The 24,896-nt window shown below is 45.9% G+C and overlaps 1 protein-coding gene and 1 long non-coding RNA gene across 2 annotated transcripts in view; one reads left to right on the top strand and one right to left on the bottom strand.

Annotated features, from left to right (window-relative positions):
• The window catches only part of Acoxl (acyl-CoA oxidase like), a 291,245-nt gene that overhangs the window by 128,972 nt on the left and 137,377 nt on the right, over positions 1-24,896 (top strand). Inside the window, exons 11-12 of the mRNA XM_059261383.1 lie at positions 2,091-2,207; positions 10,598-10,751. Coding sequence (XP_059117366.1) covers positions 2,091-2,207; positions 10,598-10,751 — 271 coding nt within the window. The remainder of the gene's footprint in view (positions 1-2,090; positions 2,208-10,597; positions 10,752-24,896) is intronic.
• On the bottom strand, positions 6,278-18,351 carry LOC131909635 (uncharacterized). Its single transcript, XR_009378891.1, has 3 exons — positions 18,191-18,351; positions 7,385-7,448; positions 6,278-6,895 (listed from the first exon to the last, which is right to left on the bottom strand). It is a non-coding gene; the product is annotated as an uncharacterized LOC131909635 (long non-coding RNA).

A 24,896-nucleotide genomic window follows, 5' to 3' on the forward strand; every position in this document is an offset into this window, starting at 1 on the left:
TGTTATTGATCATTTCCTTTGCCATCTCTGTGTGAGTAAAGTATCCTGAAATGATATTTTGGAACTGGTGGTTGACAGGGATGGAAAGCTGGGTCACCCTATCTGGATCTTTTCTGTGATCTGGGCTGTGAGCTCCTTGTCTGGGACTTGACCTTGATGTGGTAGATGCCCAGAATCTAGTGTACCTGTGACACAGGTCAGGCACAGCTGTCTCCCAGAGGAGTGGGTTGTATATGGCCATGTCCAGTGTGGATAAAATTTTGGCTTTAGTAATTATAAATAAAGCTATAGCATAATTTTAAAACTTAAAATTCAAGAGAATGGGGACAAATAGAACACTTTAAATAACTGCATGGGACCATTTATGCTGCTATGGCAAAAATACAAGAGATGAGGTGACTTGAACAGTGGACATTTGTGTCTTGTGGTGCTGGAGACTGGAATGCCAAGGTCTGAGGACTGGCAGATTCAGTGTCTGCATGATTTGTCTTCCTGATCTGCCTTCTTGAGTGTCCTCACCTGACCTTCTTTCCACCCATGGAGTTGAACGAGGGTTTGCTGGGCAAATCGGATTAGCACCCTACCCTTATGACTTCATTTAACCTTAATTACTTCCTAAAAGCCCTATCTCCAAATAGTCACTTGGGAATTAGGGCTTCAACATATGAATTTTGTGGGGACACAATTCAGTCCATAGCAATAACCTAACATTATAATGACACCATTATTGAGAATGCAATTTCTTTTTCTTCCTGTTTTTGGTCTCATCATGATCCAGCCGAAGTTGAGAGGTTGCCCTGCATGCTGTTGAACCTCTCATTTGAGACCACACCCTGCTGTGGTTGGGTGGAGACAGTGTGGAATAAAGGGCATGGACCAAGGGCAGGGGATGATAGTGTTCCTGGGACAACCATCTGGAGGGGTCAAACTGTGCCCTGGGATATCTACTCACCCTGGGTAGCATCTGCCCCTGTGTATGCCTGGTTTTGTTTGCCTCTCCCACCTGTGTGGCATAACCAGGTTGTGACTTCTAGATGCCTTATGCCAATGGTCCTCAACCTTCCAAGTGCTGCGACCCTTTAATACAGTTCCTTGAGTTGTGGTGAACCCAACCATGAAATTATTTTTGTTGCTACTTTATAACTGCAATCTTGCTACTGTTATGCATCATAATGTAAATATGTGATATGCAGGATATCTGATCTATGACCCCCAAAGGTGCAAACATAAAAACTTTGAAAAATTTCCTCTTAAGTGTATGGGTATCCTTGGCTCAATAGTGTCTACAGCTACAAACAGGTTTGCTTGCTTGTGTGTGTGTGTGTGTGTGTGTGTGTGTGTGTGTGTGTGTGTGTGTAAAATGTTGCTTTTTAAAAAATCAAAACTAAGCTCATGGCTATTTAAAAACAGAATGTCACCAACCCCAGAGTCAGAGCGTACTGACCTGCACCAGGGTTTACCCATGGGCGTCGCTGCAGGAACAGTCCCAGGAATTGCTTTGAGGAAAGACATGAGCTGTATCTGCCTCTAAGTGCCCTGCAGCCGCTGTAACAAGGCACAGGGGCTGCAGGATGTGGCGAACACTATTCCATGCGGAACTGCAGGGGGGCTTAGGAGGGCTGAGAGTAATGATCCACCTGTGAATCTGACAGGAACATGGAGGCCACCGCCACCCTCCTTGTTGAGAATGTCCATTTGAAATATGTTCTAGGCTACGGCTCCTGTCCTATTAATTATGTCCCAAACCTAGTAAAGCTGAATAATTAATGATCACAGGGCACTTGAAGCTCTAAGATGTCATGTAAATGTTAAGGAGTACAAATTACTCTGCATAGTAGATAGCTCTGTTGCCTTACCCGGATCCCGTGGTGGGAAGGTACGTTTCCAGGAAAGCTAAAAAGCTTTCTTTGGATTTTTCTCGGAAGGTTGGACTGTCTTAACTCACTGTCTTAACCACATTTTAGGAGGCTTGGGTTTCCATATCCTGCAGGATTTGAAACATCAGTGGCCGGCTGCCGCTTGCAGCTGTGAAAATGAAGTCACCTACTTACTGTGTTTTGGTAAAAGTTGTGTTTGTTCATTCTTTCTAGCCGAAGGCAGTTTGGGCCCAAGGGCAAAGAGGAGGTGAAGATTGTCGAGCACCAGATGCAGGCACTCAGGCTGATGTCTCACCTGGCCACTGCACTGGCCCTGACCTTCACCAGCAGGTGAGCCAGCTCTGGGAACGCTTCTCCCCCAGGAAGCCATTACGGGGGTGGGACACAGGCTCACTTTCTAACTGTGAGCAGGAACAATGGGCCTGTGGGGAAAATCTGACGCTGAGGCTCAAGGTGAACCCCCAAACTTGACTGAGTGTCCAGAAGAGTGGAATCCACCAAGAATTCAAAAAGACTTCAGTCAGTGCTTGTCTACGGATGCTAAAGCTAACAGATGTGAGCTGTAGAGATGGCTTAGCAGTTAAGAGCATGGCTGATCTTCCAGAGGACCCAGGTTTGATTCCCAGCACTCACATGGTGGCTTATAACCATCTATAACTCCAGTTTCAGGGGACTCTAATGCCCTCTTCCAGCCTCCATGGCCGCAAGGAACTTGCATGGTGCATAGACATGAATGTAGGCAAAACACTCAGTCACATAAAATAAAATAAAAAAAATGTAAAAAAAAAAAAACCACGGAAGAAGTAACAGATTTGAACAGTTAAAATACCTCCAACTTCTCATAAGATTTCTAAGTGGACAATAAAGCTTTGAACACTAGGTCAAGGTGTGTGTGTGTGCTGTGTGTGTTGGGGAAGGAGGCAGGGTGCTGAATGAAATAGCAGAAATGGTGCTGTAACTGCACATGCATGATCACCTTCACCACAGGCTTTTAACATTTTTGTTTTAGATTTATTTATTTTATAAGTGTCTTACCTGCGTGTATGTTTGTGTGCCACATATGTGCCTGGTACCTGACAAGGACAAAGGAGGGTATCCCATACCGGAACTGGGGTTACAGATGTTCTGAACTATCGTATGGGTACTGGGACCAAACCTGGGCCTCCGAAAGAGCAGCAAGTGCTCTGAACTGCGGAGCCGTCTCTGCAGCCCTCACCAGCGGTTCTAATAGACAGATGCCTTCAGATGCTCCAGCTCGCAGCACCCGGGCAGCGCCTAGGCTGTGTGTTTTGTATCATTGTCACCTCTGCATCCTAAAGACAAGGACCACAGGACCCAGGAGGATGTGGGCTGGGAAGAGGATGTCAAACTTCAGACCTTTCTCCTGAGTTCTTTTTTCTCTAACATGCTAATTCTGCTTCTCAGTGGGGTTGCTTCTGGGTAACTCACAGTCCTGCACTTGTGGGAAAATTTACACCCTGATGAGTGTGTGCTGGGATTTATAAGACGGTGGTCATCAGAGAAACCCTGCCATGTCTGGTGTACTGCTGACCTGTGGGGTGCCACAGTCCTTGGGCCTACCTGGGGGGGGGTCTTCTCATAACACGGGTGGGGAGCTCAAGTCCAGGACTCCAGGGAGTACCAAGAATGAATTCTGTGGCAGGAAAAACGAGCTACCTGAGAAAAGTATAAGCCACTCACATCCAACATCTGTTGTTAAAATTTTTCTGAATTTTCCTTCCCAGGACTGGGCTGTCCTAGTGTGCTACTCTGTCGCTGTGATAAAACACTAACCAAAAGTAAACTGGGACGGAAAGGGTTCATCTGGCTCCCACTTCTGTATACTAATCCATCATCGAGGGAGGTCAGGGCAGGCACTGTAGAGGAACACTGCTTACTGGTTTGCTCCCCCTGGCTTGCTCAGCTTGCTTTCTCACAGAACCTTGGACCACCTGCCCAGGAGTGACACCACCCACAGTAGGCTGGGTCCTCCCACATCAGCCATCAATCAAAAAAAATGGCCACAGATTTGCTTACAGGCCAAGTCGATGAAGGTACTCCCTCCGCCCAGCTGACTCTATTTTGTGTCAAGTTGACAAAACCTAACCAGCACTTGGGATGAACCTTAGGCTGCTGCACATGCTGGGCACTCGGGATTAAACCTTAGGCTGCTGCACATGCTGGGCACTCGGGATTAAACCTTAGGCTGCTGCACATGCTGGGCACTTGGGATTAAACCTTAGGCTGCTGCACATGCTGGGCACTCGGGATAAACCTTAGGCTGCTGCACATGCTGGGCACTCGGGATTAAACCTTAGGCTGCTGCACATGCTGGGCACTCAGGATTAAACCTTAGGCTGCTGCACATGCTGGGCACTCGGGATTAACTTTAGGCTGCTGCACATGCTGGGCACTCGGGATAAACCTTAGGCTGCTGCACATGCTGGGCACTCGGGATTAAACCTTAGGCTGCTGCACATGCTGGGCACTCAGGATTAAACCTTAGGCTGCTGCACATGCTGGGCACTCGGGATTAACTTTAGGCTGCTGCACATGCTGGGCACTCGGGATTAACCTTAGGCTGCTGCACACATTAAAACCAGTGCTATACCACTAAACTTCTTGCTCAGTTCTATTTCTGAATATTTTTGAGGTTCAGTTTAGACAGAGTAAAATGCACAAGTTGTAGTGTATCGTTTAGTGAGTTTGGGCAAATACGAACAGCTGTGTAGCAAACACTCCTATTGAGTATAAACCGTTTTCATCACCCTGGGAAGCTTCCTGAGTCCCTTGAAGTTGAGCCCCGCTTCACCACCATAGCTGAGACAACACCCGTTTTGGCTTCTATTCCTGTAGCTTGGTTTGGTTTGCTCCAGTTGAGAGAGGCCACTAGCTTTGAGTTTCAAGGTGAGAAATGACAGGTGATTGACACTAATGAATACCGAATCACAGAGCCATTATTGTGTGACACGCTGTGCTGTTGAACTCATCCCCAATCCAACTGCTCCACGGCCTTCTAAATTCTTGACTATTGCTTTTTTGTCATGTGTGTGAGGAGGTCAGAGGTCAACCTCCGAGGCTTCCTTTCCTTCAGCGTCTAAGGAAGCAGCTAGTCCAGTCCATGTGGTAGCATGGCCCAAATCTGTGCTGGCTTCTCCCCCTTCTCCACAAAAGTTATCAGACCTGGCTGCAGGATTTGTCTTCCAGCTTCTATGGATGTCTGCTGCCGTCAGCATGTCGGGGGCTGGGTAACTTGAGGCTGGATCGGTGAAATACTCAGGGCGTTGAGTTCTACTCAGACAGGGGTGGGCCAGGTCTTCAGGTACACAGGGCTGGAGTTCATAAGCAGGAAAAACGGCTCTGCAGCCAGGGTCAGCTGGCCCTGCCTGTCTGCCCCAGCATCTTGTGATAAAATCACAAGTAGTTAGACTCCACAGCAGAAAGGCGGCAGCAGAGGTGAGGTGGGATGGGCTTTTCTTGGGTTACGTAACTTGACCCCACCATTTGCTACTTGGAATTCTGTCTCAATTTCTCCGAATATAAAATGTAATAATAAAACCTGACTTAGGGGCTTTTTGTGAAGATCACGTGGGAGAAGATTTGGCTATGCTCAGAGTAAAATACTGGATGCTCAATGATGTTGGTTGTCGTGGCCATTACCCACAAGATTCCTCAAACGTCACTTTTTTTTTTAATCCGAGTATCCATGTTTATGTCAGCGTTAGTCATGGTGATGGAGTCAACCTTATTGTACATCAACTGGAGAAAGAGAAAACGTGGCACATAGTCCGCAAACCTTCCGTTCCCCAATCCTGCCAATTCCCACCTCCTGACAGTATGATTTCCTTTCCCTGTCATCTCACCTGACCCTCTTTAGTTCCACTCTCTTAACCGTCCACTGCCAACCCGGACCTCTTCAAATTCACCACCAGTAGCCTCTGAAACAAAGTCTGAGTTCTCGCTGGGACCCTGGAGTATCTTCTCCTCTAGGCAAGCTCAAGCTCCCTTGTGTGGCCTTGGAGAGCCTTCTACCTGTCTGTGTCTCTCCTCTGTTGGGCTCTACCGCTTGACTCCAAGCTCAGTCCCTGAGCTCACACTCCTCCATCAGGCTGTCCTACAGACACACTGGATGTACCTGCAGCCCCTGTCCCTCACACTCCACCATCAGACTCTCCTACAGACACACTGGATGTACCTGCAGCCCCTGTCCCTCCATCAGAGTCTCCTACAGACACACTGGATGTACCTGCAGGCCCTGAGCTCACACTCCTCCATCAGACTCTCCTACAGACACACTGGATGTACCTGCAGCTCCTGTACCTCACACTCCTCCATCAGACTGTCCTACAGACACACTGGATGTACCTGCAGGCCCTGTCCCTCACACTCCTGCTTTCCTTCACTAGGACAGTCATCTTCTTAGACAGACTCTCCCAAGCCTCTTCCTGGAGTAAGGAATGGCCTAGTCTACTTTGTCCCTGTACCGTTATTCTTGGTGGAGGACTTGACTTCTGTGAGCATAGAAGCTGTGGGTCCTTAACTTGGCATCTTCCTGTCTCCCAGTGCCTGACTCTGCATACGTTAATTCAACTAAGGGGATGAAATTACCTTGTTCAATGACATCACATTTGGCCAAGGAGTTGGTTAGAGTTTTGCATTTAAACCATCCTGATAGTGTGTGGAGCAGGGATTTCATGTTATGAAGTTCAGAAGTTACTGGCCAGGGAAGCTGGTGACTGATACCTCCCTTTGGAACCATCTAGAGAGATTTGCTATGGAAAGAAATCTCCTTGCTTAGAAAGTAACTAACAACTTTTAAAAAAATGCTCTTTGCAGTGTACCAGCTCAAAGGATTGTTTGGGTCTGCCTCTTATTTACTCCTGGCCAAGTGGGCATCTCAGGCAGTCAGGTGGGGCTGGGTTCCAGACCAGGGGTGGAGGGAAGGGTGTAGAAATGCGCATGCATCTATCTTTCAGCTGCATTTAGCCATTCTTTAGAGAATTTTTTCCACTCAGCACCTGTGAGGATACATTTCAGATAACTGCTGGTGCATATTCAAGTGTGTATAGCATAGCAAGCCCTGCCTTAAGATTTCACATGTACTGACTCATTCAACATCTCAAGATAATTCAACAGAGCAGATGTTTGGTGTGTGTGTGTGTGTGTGTGTGTGTGTGTGTGTGTGTGTGTGTATTGTTCAAATGCAGAGGCCAGAGGAGCACATTGAGTGACTTCTTCCATCTCTGTCCACTTTATTGACTTGAAACAAAATCTCCCATTGAATGGGAAGCTTGCTGTTTGGTCTAGGCAGGCTGGCCAGCAAGTCCCAGGGGGCTGCTTACCTCTGCCCCCCAATACTGGGTTACAGGCACACATGCCCATAGTACTTTGTGCTTTTTAAAATGGGTACTGGGGATTCAAACTAGGTTCTCTGGCCAGCAAGCCCCAGGGATCTGCTTGCCTCTGCCCCCAACACTACATATTTCATTTCACTGCTACATATCTACCTGAGTGAAAAGAAGTCACGTGCCTCCTTTAAGACATACACATACATTTTCACAGCCATTTTATCTGTAATAGTTCCAAACAGGAAATAAATGAAATGTTTATTGGCAAGCAAATGCACAATGGAAGTGTAGTCTATGTATTACATAAAATGGAATACTAATTGGCAGGAGAAAATAACAGTGACTAATAACAAGAATAAATCTCAAAATAGCACAATAATTGAAGTAAGGAAGGCACAACACACTGCACAGTCCTACTGTGAGTAAGTCTGTAGTGAGTGGCAAAGAGCATGTCCGTGGTGACCTTGGGATGGGACTGGAGGGATGGATAGACTGAGAAGCATGTGGGGTAATTTTGGGGTGCTGTTGAAAATGTTTTGTGGATTGATAATCTTATGAGAATGCATAGCCATCAAATCTGTATGCTTTGAATGAATACTAAATTATTTCTCAATAATGTTGATAAGGAAAAACTTTAAGGTAAAGCTAGTAATGAAGCTTATACCTTGTAGAAGCTATCCCTCTTTGTATATGTTGTATTTCTATCCCCCTCTCTCTTCATTTATAAACATATGGGTAGCGCAATGGATGGGAAAATGAAATGAAAGTACACTTATGGGAAAACATATCCGCATCACCTACACAGTGACATAGCACTCTATGAGTGAAGTATAGAGCTAAAATACGTATTTTTAAGGCCTAGAAGAATCACTAAAAATAACATAGTGTATGCTGGTTAAGTACCTAGATTAGGCTGTCTTCTGGGGGCTGTGATGACTGATGTGGAAGAGCCCAGCCCACTGCGGGTGGTGTCACCCCTTGGTAGGTAATCCTATGTTGTATAAGAAAGTTGGCTGACCTGAGCAGGAGACAGCCAGGGCGCAGCTTCCTCCATGGTCTTTCTGCTCTGGGTTCCTGCTCTAACTCACCTAGTGATGGACTGGAAGTGTGAGCCAAATAAACCCTTTCATCCCCAAGTCACTTTTGGTCATGGTTTTATCTCAGCAAACCAGAACACAGTTTAAAGGTTGATTGTGGATCTCTGGTTTCTCTTAGGAGCACATAAATATTTTCCTCTTTAGAAGTTAATGGTGGAATATGATAGATGGGATTGAGTAAGACAGGAGTAGATGGGGGAAGGGAACAAAGAGTGTAGGAATAAACAGCAAATAATTTCAAGGTGGAATTTTAAACTCATTTTGTTGAGAGTTCCAAAATGGCTACCTAAACGAGACCTAAACAATGACAACACCAGTTACCATCCCAATGTGGATGGGGAAATATCGCAGGATACCGTGTGACCATACTTCAGTGTACTAGTCTGGAAATTTCCATTAAGTTTTAGATCCTGAGACGTTGGTTCCACACTTGGCATGTTGGCCACCCTTGACTTCAATGCCCATGCCTAGGGCCTTTTCTGTGTCCTAGAGTTCGGCTGACTACAGAGAGAATTCAGGAAAACCTTCACACCGAACATTAGTTCTATGACAACTTGTTAAAAGAACTGGAGACGAGACCACAGTGAAGGCATTCAAAGAAGAGAGTGAAAGAAAACCTAGCCCTCTTCAACTACGGCGTTTTGAAATACAGAAAGAGAATAAGAATTGTGGAGGTGAAGGGCACATACAGGGAGACCAACAAACATGACGTTGTGTAGATGTCACACCCACAGATGGCTGAAAACAAGGAAACGGGCGAAAACATTCTGAAGAAGGAGTTAGTCACATCTACATTAGCTTCTGGCTACTGCTGTAACTATAACTGTTCCCACCTCTTGGAATCCGTTCCAATACCCCATGGATGCCTAGAGCCGTGGGTGACAGCAAACCCTACATATACTAGTTTTTCATACACACCTATAATAAATCTATATAATTTATGAAATTGGGCAATGTAAGAAATTAGCCGCAGTAACTAATAACAAAATAGTATGATTGTAACTATGTGTTGTAAAGATGTTCTGTGGATGTGATTCATCTCTCTTTCAAAATGTCTGATTGTACTGCGCCCACCATTCTTACGGTGTGGTTAAGGCAGTGCCTGAGAGGTGGTCAAGTGGGAGGAGTGGTATGGGCATTGGCATGCCGTGCCAGGCATCCACGCAGAGGTTTCCTGGGCACAAGCACCTCAGCAGGACCATAGTCAGTCAGATAACTACGACTCCCACAAGTCACTGGTGAGTGGCTAGAATGGATACGATTCAGATCCGTGAGAAATCATTTGTGTTCCAGACAAGGCACAATGAGATTCTGTGAGGTTTTAGCATGCTGCCCAGGATGGCGTATTGTTTAAAACATAGGAGCTGTTTATGTTTGGAATCTTCCGTTGAGTATTTTCAGATCCTAGTTGACCACACTTCAGTTGAACTGTGGAAGGCGCAACTGCAATCCACAGACTTGGTGGCACAAAACAGCACAGCGTTATACTCTTACAGTTCTGGGAGTTGGAAGTCAAAATGAGGCCTGCTGGCTTAGAAATCAGGGACTTGGCAAGTCTGCCTTCCTTTGGAGACTCGAAGGAGTGTCCACATTCTTGACCTTTTAAAAGCTTCTGGGGGCTGCCTCATTGCTTGTCTTGCCCCTCCTTCCATCTGCAAAGCCAGCAATGTCCACTTGCTCCCTAGGGCTGCATCACCTCGGTTCTTCCCTCCTCTTCTTGTCTCTAGCCCCGTCCTCTCACACACAGACACTTGTGTTCACCTCAGCCCAGCTGTATCCCCCAGGACCCTGGTTTAATCACATCTCCCAAGTCCCTTTTGCCACATGAGATGACACACACACGAGGTTCCAGAGGTAGGAATATGCCCTTCTTTGGGGACCGTTATTCTACTTCCTATACAATCCATGGAAGAATTTCTAGTAGAAGGGGACTTTAAAAAATGACCACCTCACAAGGTATGCAAAACTTATTGCATAGTCAGTAGAAGAAAATAATATGGAACACGATCCTATACATAGACAGAGAAGCATGGAGCAGAGGCCAGCGTTAGCGACGGGGCTTAGGGACTGAGTGCAGAAATGTGCTCTCGGGCTGGGAGTGAAGGAGAGCATTTACAAGCAGAGAGTGATGTGGTGATGTGCAAATTTGGTGGTAGTGCAGAGTGACAGTTTTGAAGGGGATCTTGGGTGGTAACTGGGGCTCGTGCGTGCTTCTTCCGTGTGGGTGTGACACACTGCTGCACCCACCACACGTTGTCTCTCCTTTGTCTCGCAGGCATGCGGCCTTTGTCCTGGATGAAGACATCTTCCAGGGGAGGGATCTCATCAACAGGCGCTCACTACAGGCTCTAATGGCTGGGCTGAAAGCCTACAGTACCTGGGAGACTATCAGCTGCCTCCAGGACTGTCGCGAATGCACCGGAGGCATGGTGAGTCCCTAAGCTGAGCAGGCCTGTGGGCCCCATGGTCACCAGATCTGCAGGGCTCTGCCCCGTACAGTATGTGTGGGGGAGCAGGACATGTTGGGCAAGAGAAGTCTTTGAATCTGAAGGAAACGGTCACTGTCCCCAGACTCTGGGTACTTAATATTAGGCTGTGGCTTGGCCCCTTACACGGTGTTGCAAAAACTGATGTGGACCATGTTGATGAAATGCTTGGCATGCAGTGGCTGGCTATGAGGATTACTGGTGAATGTCCTTGAACTGGAAGGTTGTGGTTGACAAGATAGAAAATGGCCACCAAAGGTTAGGATGCTCAAAGCGCCGCTCCATTAGTCCCATGGGTAGAACACAAGAAATGTCTCCAAGAGTTTCCAGCTCTGGGAAGGAAACAGTATTTGTAGTCTGCAGCAATGTCTCCAGCTCCAGGGTTGCCTGGACTGTGCGGTGAGGGAAATTAGGAGGGAAAAAGTGCAATGTGAGTCTCTGGGAGTTGAGGGGACTCAGAGAACAGCTGTGTTGTGTTGCCTTTCCCGGGAAGACAGCTGTTCATCCCAGATAGGGCGTGGATGGCAAACCAAAGACATGACGCTACTCAAGACCCGCTTGGTGAGCCAGTGAGTGAGGGCACGGGGGTTACTTACAGGAGCATGGGTGACGCAAAGGCATCCACACCACTGGAAAGCTCATTACTGGATTCCGGATGCATGCTAACATGCCTGGCTTTTACGTGAGTTGTGGGATTTGAACTCAGGTCTTCAACCCTATACAGCAAGTGCTTTTACTCACTGATTCATCTCCCTAGCCCCACGACATTGTTCATTCTTTACAAAATTCTTCCTAATTGTGTGACCCTTCTTTATGTCTTGGCGTATTTCTGCCCAGCCCGCTTCCTCTCTCCCCACCCACTTCACTCCCCAGGAGTGGCTGGCAACTCATGAAAATTACATCCCTGGGGTTCCCCATACAACTTTCACACAGCTTCCTTAGAATAAGTCTCCTTGCCCCAGCAACTGATTTTTACTTTTATAACTTTGGGGCAGGATCCTGTGAATTGTGCAGCTTTTGTCTGCTTTCTGGGTCTTCTTAGTCTCCAGGAAGGGATACTTCAGCTTAGAGAAGCATTTATACCACAGGAAGGGATCTGTATCAGACTCTTCCATGATCCTGAGAGCTGAGTGAAGATTCAAGAAAATGCCACCCTGTGTTGGACAATGCCAGTGAGAAGGTGGATCCCAAACAGTGTGTGTGTGTGTGTGTGTGTGTGTGTGTGTGTGTGTGTGTGTGTGTGTGTGAGGGGACAGGGCATGTGGATGTGGCATTGTGGATCTGTGACTCAGCGGTCAGACATTGGCTGGGGCAGTAATTGGGGTTCATCCCCAAAAAAAACACAGCATTGGTAAGCCCAAGAAATGCACCACTTCGGCCACACGCAGTCTGGACTCAGTAGTCCCTGCAGCTCCCAGGGGACACTTCCTAGGGGAGATGGAATGAACGAGCCCTGTTGGGCCTTTGGTCTGAATCTGATGCTGAATCTGGTTGAATAATACCTAAGACAACTGTATCTGAAAAAGTTTTGGCCTTTGGAGAAAGGGTCGAGAGAAAGTCAAGGAAAGTTCTAGAAAATCAAAGGGGAAGGATGTTTTGGAAATCTGTTTCTCAGAGTTGGGGAACCCTGTGGAGGGGTAAGTGGAAGGGGACAGAGCTACTGGCAGAGCCGGAGGGCTTCTCCATGAGCTATTGGGCTGGCTCATCAAAAAGCCAGCATGGCCGAGCAAAGCCATACCCAAGATGGAGGGGGTCCTGGAGGACACACGTGCATCTTCCCTACAGGACATTTTGAGGGAGACCCCTTGGAAAGGGAGAGTGAAGAATGGTGACCTTTGACCCTGGAGTACACCTGGGCCAGGTCCTCCAAGGTAGCTAGGGCAGTGACTCATTAGGGTCTCCCTTAAGGGAGTCTCCCTTAGGGACCTGACAAGTCAGAAGACTGATTCCCACCAGAAGCTGTGGGAGTTGGCTGTCTCTTCAGATAGGAGGGTGACAGCCACTGGGGACAGAATGTGGGATTCTAGAGTAAGGCTGGGTGAGCAGGTGGCAGGTGAGATCTGTAGGGATCCCTCAGGTAGTAGCTGTTCACAGGGGGCAATCAGGACACAGCTGGAACTCTAAACTGGCTCAGACCGTGTCCCTCTGAGAGGTACCTGAGCCCCACTGTCTGCTCACCCACCTGTGATCTTCTGGTCATCATCTAGTTCCTCCTCTGGCTCATCCTCTCTACCGTGGTTTGAATGTGGCTGTTTCCACTAAAGCTCATGTTGGGCCTTGGCTCCCTGATGCACTGGTATTGAGTGATGCCCAGTTTTGTGCAGGCCCAGGGCAGGTGACCTTAACTGCTATGGGTTCATGAATTGTGTCACACTCAGAAAATAGTTTTTTTTAAACCCTTATCTCTATCATCTGGTTCTTATATCCTTTCTACCACCTCTTCTGGATATTCCTTGAGCCTGAGTAAATAATATAGATGTCTTGTTGAAGGCTGAGTGCTCATCAATCATGGCTACAGCAGTCATGAGTCTCTCTATTCACTGCAAAGAGAAGTTTTTCTGATCCAGGCTTAGAGTAGCACATATCTATGAATATAAACATAAATATTTAGAAGGCAATATTCTGTGATGTCAAATTATGGAAACAACAGTAGTGAGTCCTCTCCAGTGCTGGGATTACATGTATGTGTCACCACACACTCTCCAGTGCTGGGATTACAGGTATGTGTCACCACACACTCTCCAGTGCCGGGATTATAGGTGTGTGTCACCACACACTCTCCAGTGCTGGGATTATAGGTGTGTGTCACCACACACTCTCCAGTGCTGGGATTATAGGTGTGTGTCACCACACACTCTCCAGTGCTGGGATTACAGGTGTGTGTCACCACACACTCTCCAGTGCCGGGATTATAGGTGTGTGTCACCACACACAGCTTTCTGCATGGGTGCTGGGAATCTGAACTCAGGTTCTCATCCTTGGACAGCAAACACTTCACTTACTGAGGCACCATTACTCTTTAGAGAGAAAACGCCAGCACCAGGCTTAGGGTAGTCACGATCAAAGCGAGTGCCCGACTGGAAGCTCATTTTGGGGGGACGCAAATTTGTTGCCATGTTTAGTATGGGAGCAGGAAACGAGGAGAGGAGGAGAAATCATCCAATATGCCAAGATATGAACCTACTTGGCACTGATCTTTGCCTTGTCCCTCACCACAAGCAGTCCTCTTAACCTGTGAACCCCCCCCCCCTTAACTGCTGGCTTTCATATTCGTCACCTAGTACAAGTGACATCTAGAAAGGGCAGCTTATTTCCCCTGTGAAGCCATTTTATAGCCACATGTATTAGACTACTTTTCCTAATTATAAAAACAATGCATGCCCTCTGTGGAAGTTTTTGAAAATACAGAGAAGCACACAGAAGAAAGTGAGTGTATGCTACCCCTATGCTTCCAAGCTATGGCTGTTTTCTGAGCCTCATTCTTTCTATGCACTGTGTGTGTTTCGGGTTATAACCGCTCCTCACACCCATGAGTTGGTAGGGACAATGCTTCAGATCTCACTTATTTAATGTAGTTTTAATGACTGGTACCATTTATGATGGAGGCGTAACATAATTCAACAACTAACCTTCAGATATGTAAAAATTTTCATTATTATAAAAGTATTCTAGCACCTAACTTTGGTGGTGATTTTTGTGCATATTCTGTTTTCTTGGGATCCTATGTTTAAACAAAATTGACACTGTGAACAAAGGTTATGCTTATTTCTACTCCCACCAGCAGTCCAACAATGAAGCTTAATCGTTTCTAGATCAGTGACTTTCAAGTTCTCTCAGTTGTGACCCCAAATAAAAGGTACATTTTTTTTAATCACAATCCAAAAATTCCACACATACATACATGGAATCGGAAAAACATGAGAAATTTTCATGTAATGACACTGGCCTTTCTATCCTGATGTGTTCTAATGATTTCTTTTTATTTTAAGAAGAGCAGGTCACTGTGCATTACCTTGACCTCATGACCGGCTAGTGTGTCACAGCTCGCAATTTGCAAAACACAGCCAGCCTCACTGAGCAAACCTAGAGTCCTGCCCCTGGGTAAGCCGGGGCTTGCCACAGTGTGTATCCCTAAAGCTGCAATGTTGGGGGATACATTGTTTATCCCAGGCTCTGGGATACCTTCTGTGACTAGACTGTTTCTAATTTCACTTGTTGGTACTTAAGATTTTGTTTTTGAAGGTGAGGAAGAATGAGGGCCCCTAATTATCTCCTGAGATCCAACCATTTTTTCCCTACCTGCCTACATGTTCTAGTCCAGACCCCAGGCCATCCAATTAGGACAAAATTATACACAAATGATGGGGAGAAGTGGCAGAGATATTGGGTGAGGGTCCAATGACCTTTCCCACCCTCTCCTTCTCTGAGAGAATGTCAACAGCTCACAGGCCTGAAAGTGATGGGCTCTTAGCTGATCTCAGGAAGATGGCCGCAGTTTGGCTCAAAGGATAGCTCCTTACAAGTGTGAGGGCATGCCTCAAAGCTGAGCAAACCGTCTCTCAGAAGTACCGAGGCACAGTGCTCAGTGCTCACATTGGTCTGGAATGGTTGTTTTCGACACTTTAAAAAAAGAAATGCTCCATATGAAAGGATTACCTGTAAAATTGACAGCAAATTTCTCACTGGGAACAAGGCAAGTCAGAGGATGTGGAAAAGCACTTTTAAAAAATTATGAATGGGACAAAAGCAACCTAAACTTGTACACCCAACAAAATTATGTTTCAAAAACAGAGGTATAATAAAGGTGCATCACCCAACTGCAAAAGTTGAAAGAATTAGTCAGCAACAGGCTTTTGCTGTAGGAAATATTAAGAGAAATTCTTTGGGTAAAACAAAAGGGTCGTAGCATAAAAAGTATATTAGTAAGTGCCTGGATAAACAAATAAAGTGTTTTCTCAGTATTTAAATCACACACACACACACACACACACACACACACACACACACACACACCCCAGCATTTTGGAAACAGGTCTCACTGTGTAGCCCAGACTGGTCTCTTGCTCCTCTAAGCATTGGGATTATAGGTGTGCACCACTCTGCCCAGTTTAAATATCTTTAATGAGCAGATTACTTAAACAAAAGTGATAACCTTGTAGCCTGAGGTTAAGATGTAAGTGCGGCATGTCAATCCTCTGACCTTTGGCTGAAATCAAATGTAATGTAAGATGCGTGAGTGTAGTACAGAGAGCAGAGGAAAAGAACTCCACTATTGCAAGGTTCTCGGGCCACACACACGGCCATGAAACGTCACTTGAAAGTATATTGGGAACAATTAGAGGTGAATGCAGGCTGAGTTTTCCTTGTGTGGGATGTTTAGGACCAGGAGTGTTTCAGGTTTGGGGATTTTCTGGATTTTGGAATATTTTCAAAGACTTTCCTACATTGGAATGCTGAAGCACTTTGAAATCTGAAGCCTTTTTCAGATTTTAGAGCTTTTGGGATTTCCGATTTTTATACTATAAGCACTGAGATCTCTGCCAGAATAATACAAGATGTATAACCAGCATGTGATTAAAGTGGAGTTTGAACAATATAATACTGAAGTGATCAGAAAGAAGGCAGGGAAGCAGTCAGAATACTGAGCCAGAGATGTTAAATGGCTTGTCTTTAAGCACTAAATGGTGCCCCAGCCTGACTCAGAAGCAAAACCCCCCTTTTTATAGCCCTGGTTCATCTGCGAATTGGGTATGGCTGGCTCACTCTCCACTCAATAAAGAATGTGAGTGACAAGGAGCAGGAAGGACTCACAAAATAGCTGAGTCCTGCCTAATGGGTGAGGATTTGAATCTGACCTGTGACTTTGCAATTCTATGGACTTGGCCAGGCCCCTCACCTGAGCCTGTTTCCAGGAGTCTAGAGGCCACAGCAGAGGGAGTCCACCCACTGGGCCGGATCCTTCTTTTTCTATTGGCCCCTTTGAGACAGCTCCCTGATATTTCCTTCAGCGGGAGGTAAGATGGGATGCAGTTACATTACTCACCCCAGTCCTCTTCTGTGAGTCGGGGAGGGGCTGGAACTGGAGTTGGCAAAGCCAAGGCTGCTTTTGGAATGCTGCGTTTCAGCTTCTAATCTTGGTATGTAAGTGAAGAACCAAATTGGCCTTCTTCCTATGTGATGAAAACCCTTCACTTTGCGTTGTGGAGAGCTGGCCACTGAGAGCTTTACTCTGCTGCCTCTGCTTGGTCACATGGCCAGAGCTCCTGTCACCCACATCTTCCTTTAAGGATTGATGGGGTCAGTCAAGTTCTCAGGACTGCTGATACTTACACATTGACTCTTTATCCAGTTTGAGCACCTCCATTGGATTCTCTAAACTCATCCAGTAGAGGAGGGGAGAAATGGCCTTGGTTTTACACTTCTGCCTTTGTGGATATGTGGAAGAGGTATCTCGTCATGGCAGAGGTATCACTGTGTTTGGACCCTCATGGTCAAGGCTCTGACCTTGGCTCTTCCCACTGACGCCTCAGTTTCTCGACTCTTAAATCCCAGGACCTGAGTAAGCATTCAGTAAATACAGCCAGTCCTCTGCACCCATGTATCTCATCCCCGGCTTTTACCAACTGCAGATTGAAAATATTGAGAAAATAATTGTGCCTGAACTAGACACGTTCAGACTTCTCCTTCTTATAATGACTCCCTAAGCAATATCATATAACAACATTTACATAGTATTTACATAGCACTAGGTCTGGGAAGCAATCTATAGGAGGCTGTGCAAAGGTTAGATGTAAACACTATGCTGTTTTATATAAAGGATTTGAACATCCACGATTAGGGTACCTGCAATAGGTTCTGGAGCTAATCCTCCACAGACACCAAGGGACAACCATACCTGGTTCTCCTTATACTGAAGGACCACTGTACCTGATCCTCCTTATACTGAAGGACCACTGTACCTGGTTCTCCTTATACTGAAAGACCACTGTACCTGGTTCTCCTTATACTGAAGGACAACCGTACCTGATCCTCCTTATACTGAAGGACCACTGTACCTGATCCTCCTTATACTGAAGGACCACTGTACCTGATTCTCCTTATACTGAAGGACCACTGTACCTGATCCTCCCTCCTTTCTCTTTTATGGGGTGACATAACCGATCACACTGATGAATCCCAACATTTCCTCTTCCTTCTCCTGTTCTCCATCACAACTTATTGACGTGGGAGCCACCTGGTTGGAGTCCTCAGGATAAGGCTGTGGACTATGGAGGCTGAGTCCAAAGCCTCAGGGCCTACAGAAACAGTCCTGGGGTTCTGACACAACTTGGGGGTCTTGCTGTCTCCTTAAAAGGGTAGAGCCCTTTGGGGGGTAACTGTACCTGGATGCCCATAGCCACATCTTGTGTCCTCTGTCTGGACCACAGAAGGTACCAGTCCTGTGCTCACTGCGTCCCTGAGACCAGTTTCCCCAGGAGGATTTTATGTCCTGCTTCCACCCATAGCCTGCTTATTCTGCTCTCACTGCTCCGTTTCTCCTCTGCGTGTTCCAGAATCCCACAGAGAAGAACAGAATTGGCAAAAGGAGAGTAAAGAAAGAATGGAACAAAACTGAGCAAGCCAGTCTCCTAGGAGATGTGTGATCCAGCATAGTGATAAGGTTATCAGCAAACATGTCTTGACCCTGCCTTTTATGTTCCACATGGAGCTGCTGTTTGCTGTTCAGGGATAAAATGCAGCTGGATGAAGCCTGAGTGATTACATTCAGTGATTGCATAAGAAAACACTGAGCTGATGCTTGTAAACTGAAAAATGAGAGGAGTATGATACATAGCCCCTGCTTAGCCAGCCGACTTCATCCTAAGGCCGATTCCTCAGAGAGATCCAACAGCACCTCATTTGTCTGGCACCAACCAACTTTGGGATAGTTCCAAGGCCTGACATAAACAGAACAGATATCTGGGAAGCCCAGAGATGTCTAGAAGCCTGCGCTCTGGAGCGAAAGCCCCACTCCACTCCTGAAGGTGCCTGGCCAGTCTCTGCTGTGAGCAGTGTTGGTGCTCACACTTGGTTCCAGCTCAGGTACTCTGCAGTGGGAGGTTCGAGGTTCTTTGAGTGCAGGTGGCTAAAAGCACCCAGGAGAACCTGCTGGGCTCAGAAGATTCGAAAGAACTATACTTTATTAATTTTTTTTCAAAACAGGGTTAAACAGCCCTAGCTGTCTTGGAACTTGCTTTGTAGACCAGGCTGGCCTTGAACTCACAGAGATCTGCCTGCCTCTGCCTCTTGAGTGCTGGGACTAAAGGTGTGCACTATCACGCCTGGATAAGAACTATACTTTAAAAAAATGGCTTAAAAAATCCAAGAACATAAAAAACAAAAGCAAAAACAATCCAAGAACACAGAGGACCCCCAGCCGGCCCTGAGAAGGAGTCTAATGTCACTAGGAACAAGGAGGTCACCCTGTCACTTAGCAGTGCAGGCTCTGTGTGGCCAAACAGGCTAGCACCCGAAGGTTGGTCACCCATCCTTTCAGGTCCTATAGACGTATCATCTCCTGGAGCAGCCGTTCTCAACCTGTGGGTCATACCAGACATTTACATTGCTATTTATAACAGTAGCAAAATTACAGCTATGAAGTAGCAATGAAAATAATCTTATGGTTGGGGGTCACCACAACAAGAGGAAGTGTACTAAAGGGTCACAGCATTAGGAAGGTTGAGAAGTACTGGCCTAGAGTTTAAAAAGATAGCATTTATTTAAATCCTTAGCTTTCACAGCAATCTGAAGGATATGTACCTTTCAAAACAGGCAAGTAGGTCAGCCTGACTCAGATCTGTGATGACAGAGACTGTTTGGCTCCCTGTCCAAACTGTGCAGGGGAAACAGGGCCAAGAAAAATCCTGGCTTGTGCCTGGGTCACGTGTTGTGAGTGGTGCTGCTGAAGGATTCTGGCTCAGAAAGTCGTGTTGGCTGGGACTGCATTTGTGTGTAGGGTTAGAGCACGCTGCAGGTTAATGTCTGCTGCAGTGTGAGGGTCTGCTGCAGTGTGAGGGTCTGCTGCAGTGTGAGGGTCTGCTGCAGGTTAGGGTCTGCTGCAGGTTAGGGTCTGCTGCAGTGTGAGGGTCTGCTGCAGTGTGAGGGTCTGCTGCAGTGTGAGGGTCTGCTGCAGTGTGAGGGTCTGCTGCAGGTTAGGGTCTGCTGCTGTGTGAGGGTTTGCTGCAGTGTGAGGGTCTGCTGCAGTGTGAGGGTCTGCTGCAGTGTGAGGGTCTGCTGCAGCTGAGGGTCTGCTGCAGTGTGAGGGTCTGCTGCAGGTGAGGGTCTGCTGCAGTGTGAGGGTCTGCTGCAGTGTGAGGGTCTGCTGCAGTGTGAGGGTCTGCTGCAGTGTGAGGGTCTGCTGCAGCGTGAGGGTCTGCTGCAGTGTGAGGGTCTGCTGGATTTCACGATAATTCAAGTAACTGGGGAGCAGGTTGAAGAGCCCTTACTCAGTGCTCAATGTATGAAATGTCAAACCTTCAGAGAAGGGTTTCTAGGGTCCACATGTTGATTTTGTTGTGGACAACACTTGTGACTCTGTCAGCCACAGTCTGCTCTGCATTATCCCTACTCTTCTAGAATTCGTCATGACGGCTGACCAGCTCTTTGCCTTTCTAGTTTAGTTTTCAGAAACCCCTTTCTTAAGTATCGAGATTCCTCCAGAAGATTCCATTGCCTTAGAGCTCTGGACTGAACCTCTTTTTAGAATCTCCTTTCACTTTCTGAGTGTTACATAGACAATACCTAGTCTACTTACAGTGATATAGAAAGACAACACAATAAAAATCACTTTATAATTTAAATGATTTCTCAGCATTATTCCAAGAGAAGAGGAATCAACTCTTGCTTTTCAAAAGAAATTTTAATTTTGAAGTGAAATTGCTGATAATGTGTGTGTGTGCACACACTGTAAGGCACATACCATATGTGGAGGCCTGACGGGGCACGGAACTCAGGCCATTACATTTGCTACAGGCCTTTTTATCTGCTGAGCCACCTCACTGGCCCAGAAGGTTTCATTTTTTTCCTGCCTTATTCTGAGCCCCTGAAGCATCAAGTACCTGGGGCTGTGTCGATGTCCAAGGAGCAGGGATTGTTAGTTATCCTGTGACTTTGCCACGGCTAGAACGACAAGGGGTAAGATGTCATCTCCCCAGATCTAGTGAAAGGAGCAGATGTTCTAAACCAGACCTTTACCTGGCACCAGGTGTGGTGATGCACACCTGTAATTCTGGTTCTAGAAACATAGGCAGGCAGGAAGGTCCATGAGTCCAAGGTCACTGGGCTTCACAGTGAAACTATCTCAAATACATACATACATAATACACACACACACACACACACACACACACACACACACACACACACGGCAAAGAGTGGCTCATAAGTGGGGCCAGTTTCTGAGGATGGGCCCTTGCACGTGGGCAGGTGAATTCCCAGGGAGGAGGGCTCTATGCAGGGGTAGGATCGGTGGGGAAATAAAAAATAAGATAAATAAATACATAAATTAGTATGTTTTTTAAAATTTAAAGACAAATATCAGACTTTCCAAATCCCAGGCTCCTGTCCCTGATTTAGGATGTTTTTGAGTGTGTATGTTGGAAGGCCATGGAACTTTGTTCCTTGGCTCTCTGTGTTAGTGATTCACACTTAATTCTTATTTAGCATAATACACGTTTTTTTTTTTTTTTTAAACAAGGCTCTTTGTCTTTTGTGATTTTTTCAGTCACTGTGGTGGGGGTGGGGGAATCATCCCTGTATATGAAAGTTTCTGTGTCATCACTGTGACAGTCTTGTGTTAATGGGTCCCATCTTGTTAGACAAATTAGAGTGTGCTCCTAACAGGCAGTAAAACTGCCCCTTGTTACTGATAAAGAAAAGAGAAATTGTTACAATGACCCAGGGATAATTAATTTCATTGGCAATATTCCTCTGAAAAATCTCAGCCCAAACTTCTTAGGGGCGAAAGTAAGGTGAGTATAAGTTTTATACAGAGTGGAGAGCATCCAGACGTAGGGGTGAATAACGGATGTGCTGGCATGGAACCGGAGCCGCCTTGCCAAATTTGGAATCTGTTGTGCACTTCTTTCCTCTCTCGTGAGATAACCCATAACTCTCTAAATGAACCCACCCTGTATCAGGGTGGAACTAAATGGAGTGGAAGCCGTAAGGCTTCACAGTTGACTTCAGAGAGGTGATCACATCAGCTGAGATCCTTCTGGGTGAAAGTAAGAGAGACTCGTTACTACTTACTCAAGCCAGAATAATTCATCTTAGGAGGGGAGGGGAAAGAAAGAAGCAGCAGAGAGGGTGAGGAGGAGGGCAAGGAGGAAGGGAGGAGGGAGGGCAGAAATTCACGTCTCACGAGAGCTAAGAGCCAGGAAGGGTCGGGAGCCCCCACATCCATCCCTCCAGATTCCTAGACTCAGCCTTTGCATCTCTAGGTGTCTGCCTGTTCTTGTTCTTTCCAGTATCTGTGACTTCCCTTTGGCTATGGAATATATAGGCTGAACAGTAATGCAAAACCTCAAAAGTCTGAAATGCTACAACCCAGAAAACTTTTTGACTTTTAACATGATAACACAAGGTGAAGAAAAAAAAAAAATCTCACACCCAACCTTCCTGACATGTGGAAGCTAGAAGACAGGCACACTGAACACTGTGTAAAACGACCTTTAGACTGTGTGCACGAGGTACATAGGAAGCGCGCGTTTTGTGTTTCAAATTGGATTCCACCCCCAGGTGTCCTAGCTTGCTTTCTGTATCTGTAATAAGACACTAAAAACAACTTGCCCATCCCAATCAGATTCTATCATCGCAGGAGCCAGGGCAGGCAGGCCTTCCGGAAACTGAGCATCTATTACACTCTCGACAACAGCTTTCTGGTGTATGTAACTAACCCTCTGTCACTGATGCAGAGACATGTTGATCTTGCATCCAGTGACCACATTAAACTGTCATAATTGTCCTAATAATTGGTTTATAGTTTTCTGGCTTTTTTTTTTAAAAAAGGATGATGATTGTATCACTTGTGAAAAATGATAGCTTTGCTTCTTCCTTTTCAATGTTGGCTTTTATTTCTTTGTCTCTTACTATGGAAGTGGTGAGGATTTCCTGTAGTGGTAGCTGCTTACATGCCTTCACATTTTATTCTTGACTTTAAGGTGGGCGTGCTTAATGCATTGGTGTGGGAACTTTGCACAAACTATTGATTGATTCTCTTGAGAAAGGTCTGTGCTGTCATTTGAGTATGGAGTGTTCCCCCATAGGTTCATAAGCTTACTGGGGGCACTGTGTCGGTGGGTGTGGGCTTCCATGGTTCCCCTTGCTGCTCTCTTTCTGCTTCCTGCGCACAGATGCAATGGTCAGCCGGCTTCCTGCACGTGCCACCCTGTGTTTCCCACCACGATGGGCTCTATCCCTCCGGAGCTATAAGCTGAAACAAGCCCTCTCTCCTTGAGTTGCTTTCTGTTAGGGCATTTTATCACAGCGATAGAAAGTAAACTGATATAGTCTGTTTTACTCCTGGTTTAGGAACAGATGTGTGCGTACGTGGGTTTATATTATTGGTAGGTTTTTAAATCTAGGTGTATGGAATTATTTATCTGTATTTTTTATTGTGATGACAACATCTTTTTCTCTCTGAAGTCTGTAACATGGTGGATATATGTTAATAGAGACTCTTAGTCACCAAACCTTGAGCTTGTGGATGTGAAACAGCTTAGCTGTCCTACTCAGGTGTAGTAGGTGTGCTGTTGATTTGCTAATTCAGGCTCGGGGTTTCCATCAGCAATTGTGAGTTAGGCTAGTGTGTGTTATTGTCCTCTGGTAGGGCCCTTATCTTGACTGGATATCAAGATGTATATTGTTCTCAGGGATAGGGAGATGGCTAAGAGGGTTAATGGTGTTCTGGATAAGCATGGGGATATGAGTTCAAATCCCTAGCACCCATGTAAAAGCTGGGTAAGTATAAGGCCAACTGTAATCTCAGATCCCAGGAGGCAGACACGGGGATCCCACAGACTAGCCTAATCAGTGATCTCTGGACTTGAGTGAGAGACCCTGTCTTCTGAGGAAGACACCTGTTGTCAACTTTGGACTTCTACATGCATACACACACACACACACACACACACACACACACACACACACACACCACACACACACGCAGACATCCCTTCCCCTGCCCCAAAAGATGCACCAACACATATATGTACATGCATGTGTACAAACATATTACATGTGTACAAAAATATTATACCCTCACTGAATTACTTCAAAGTGTTGCTCCTTTTCTCCCATTACCTGGAAAACTTTGCATGGAATTGAGCATTGAGTGATCTGTCCCTTGAATATCCAAGACAGACAGCTGTGGGTTGTACAGGCCTTGTTGTTTCTTTCTAGGAACATGTGAAATGAAGGCTTTGCTTCTTCAGTGGTTTAATCTGCTCATATTTCTTCTTTCTTCTTTGGGTCTGTTTTGATAATTTCCACTTCTCTGTAATTTTTGCATTTCTTCTTCGTTTAAAATTTTCCTGGTTAAAAAGTTCATAAACCCCGTTATACTTCTAATTCCTAATGCATCTATAATTACAGATCCTTTGTCGTTTCTACTGGCATTTCATATTTGTCTTATCTCCAGACTTACTTTGTTCTTATTATTTAAGTCATAAGCTTCTCTCTGTTCACTTTATTGCATCTGGTTTTTCTGTTCTACAGATTTTTTATTATTGTATTTCCTTCCATCTTCTTTGAGTTTATTTTCCTGCTTATAGTATCTTTCTAAAACTTTTTGCAATTACGATTTTTTGCATATGTATGTGTGGCATGTATGAGCATGTCTGTGTGTTCTTGCGTGTGTGGGTACACATATGTACAGGGGTACACATGTGTGTGTAGGCTCAAGACTTATTGCTATCCACCTTACACATCAAGGCAGGCTCTCTTGCTGAACCCAGGGCTTACTGTTTCATCTAGTCTGGCTAACCAGCTTGTTTTGGGGTTCCTCATGTCTTTAGGATTCCCAGAATCCACATAAAAGCTTGCCAGCTC

The sequence above is a fragment of the Peromyscus eremicus genome, chromosome 4 (assembly GCF_949786415.1).
Source record: "Peromyscus eremicus chromosome 4, PerEre_H2_v1, whole genome shotgun sequence".
Lineage (NCBI taxonomy): Eukaryota > Metazoa > Chordata > Mammalia > Rodentia > Cricetidae > Peromyscus > Peromyscus eremicus.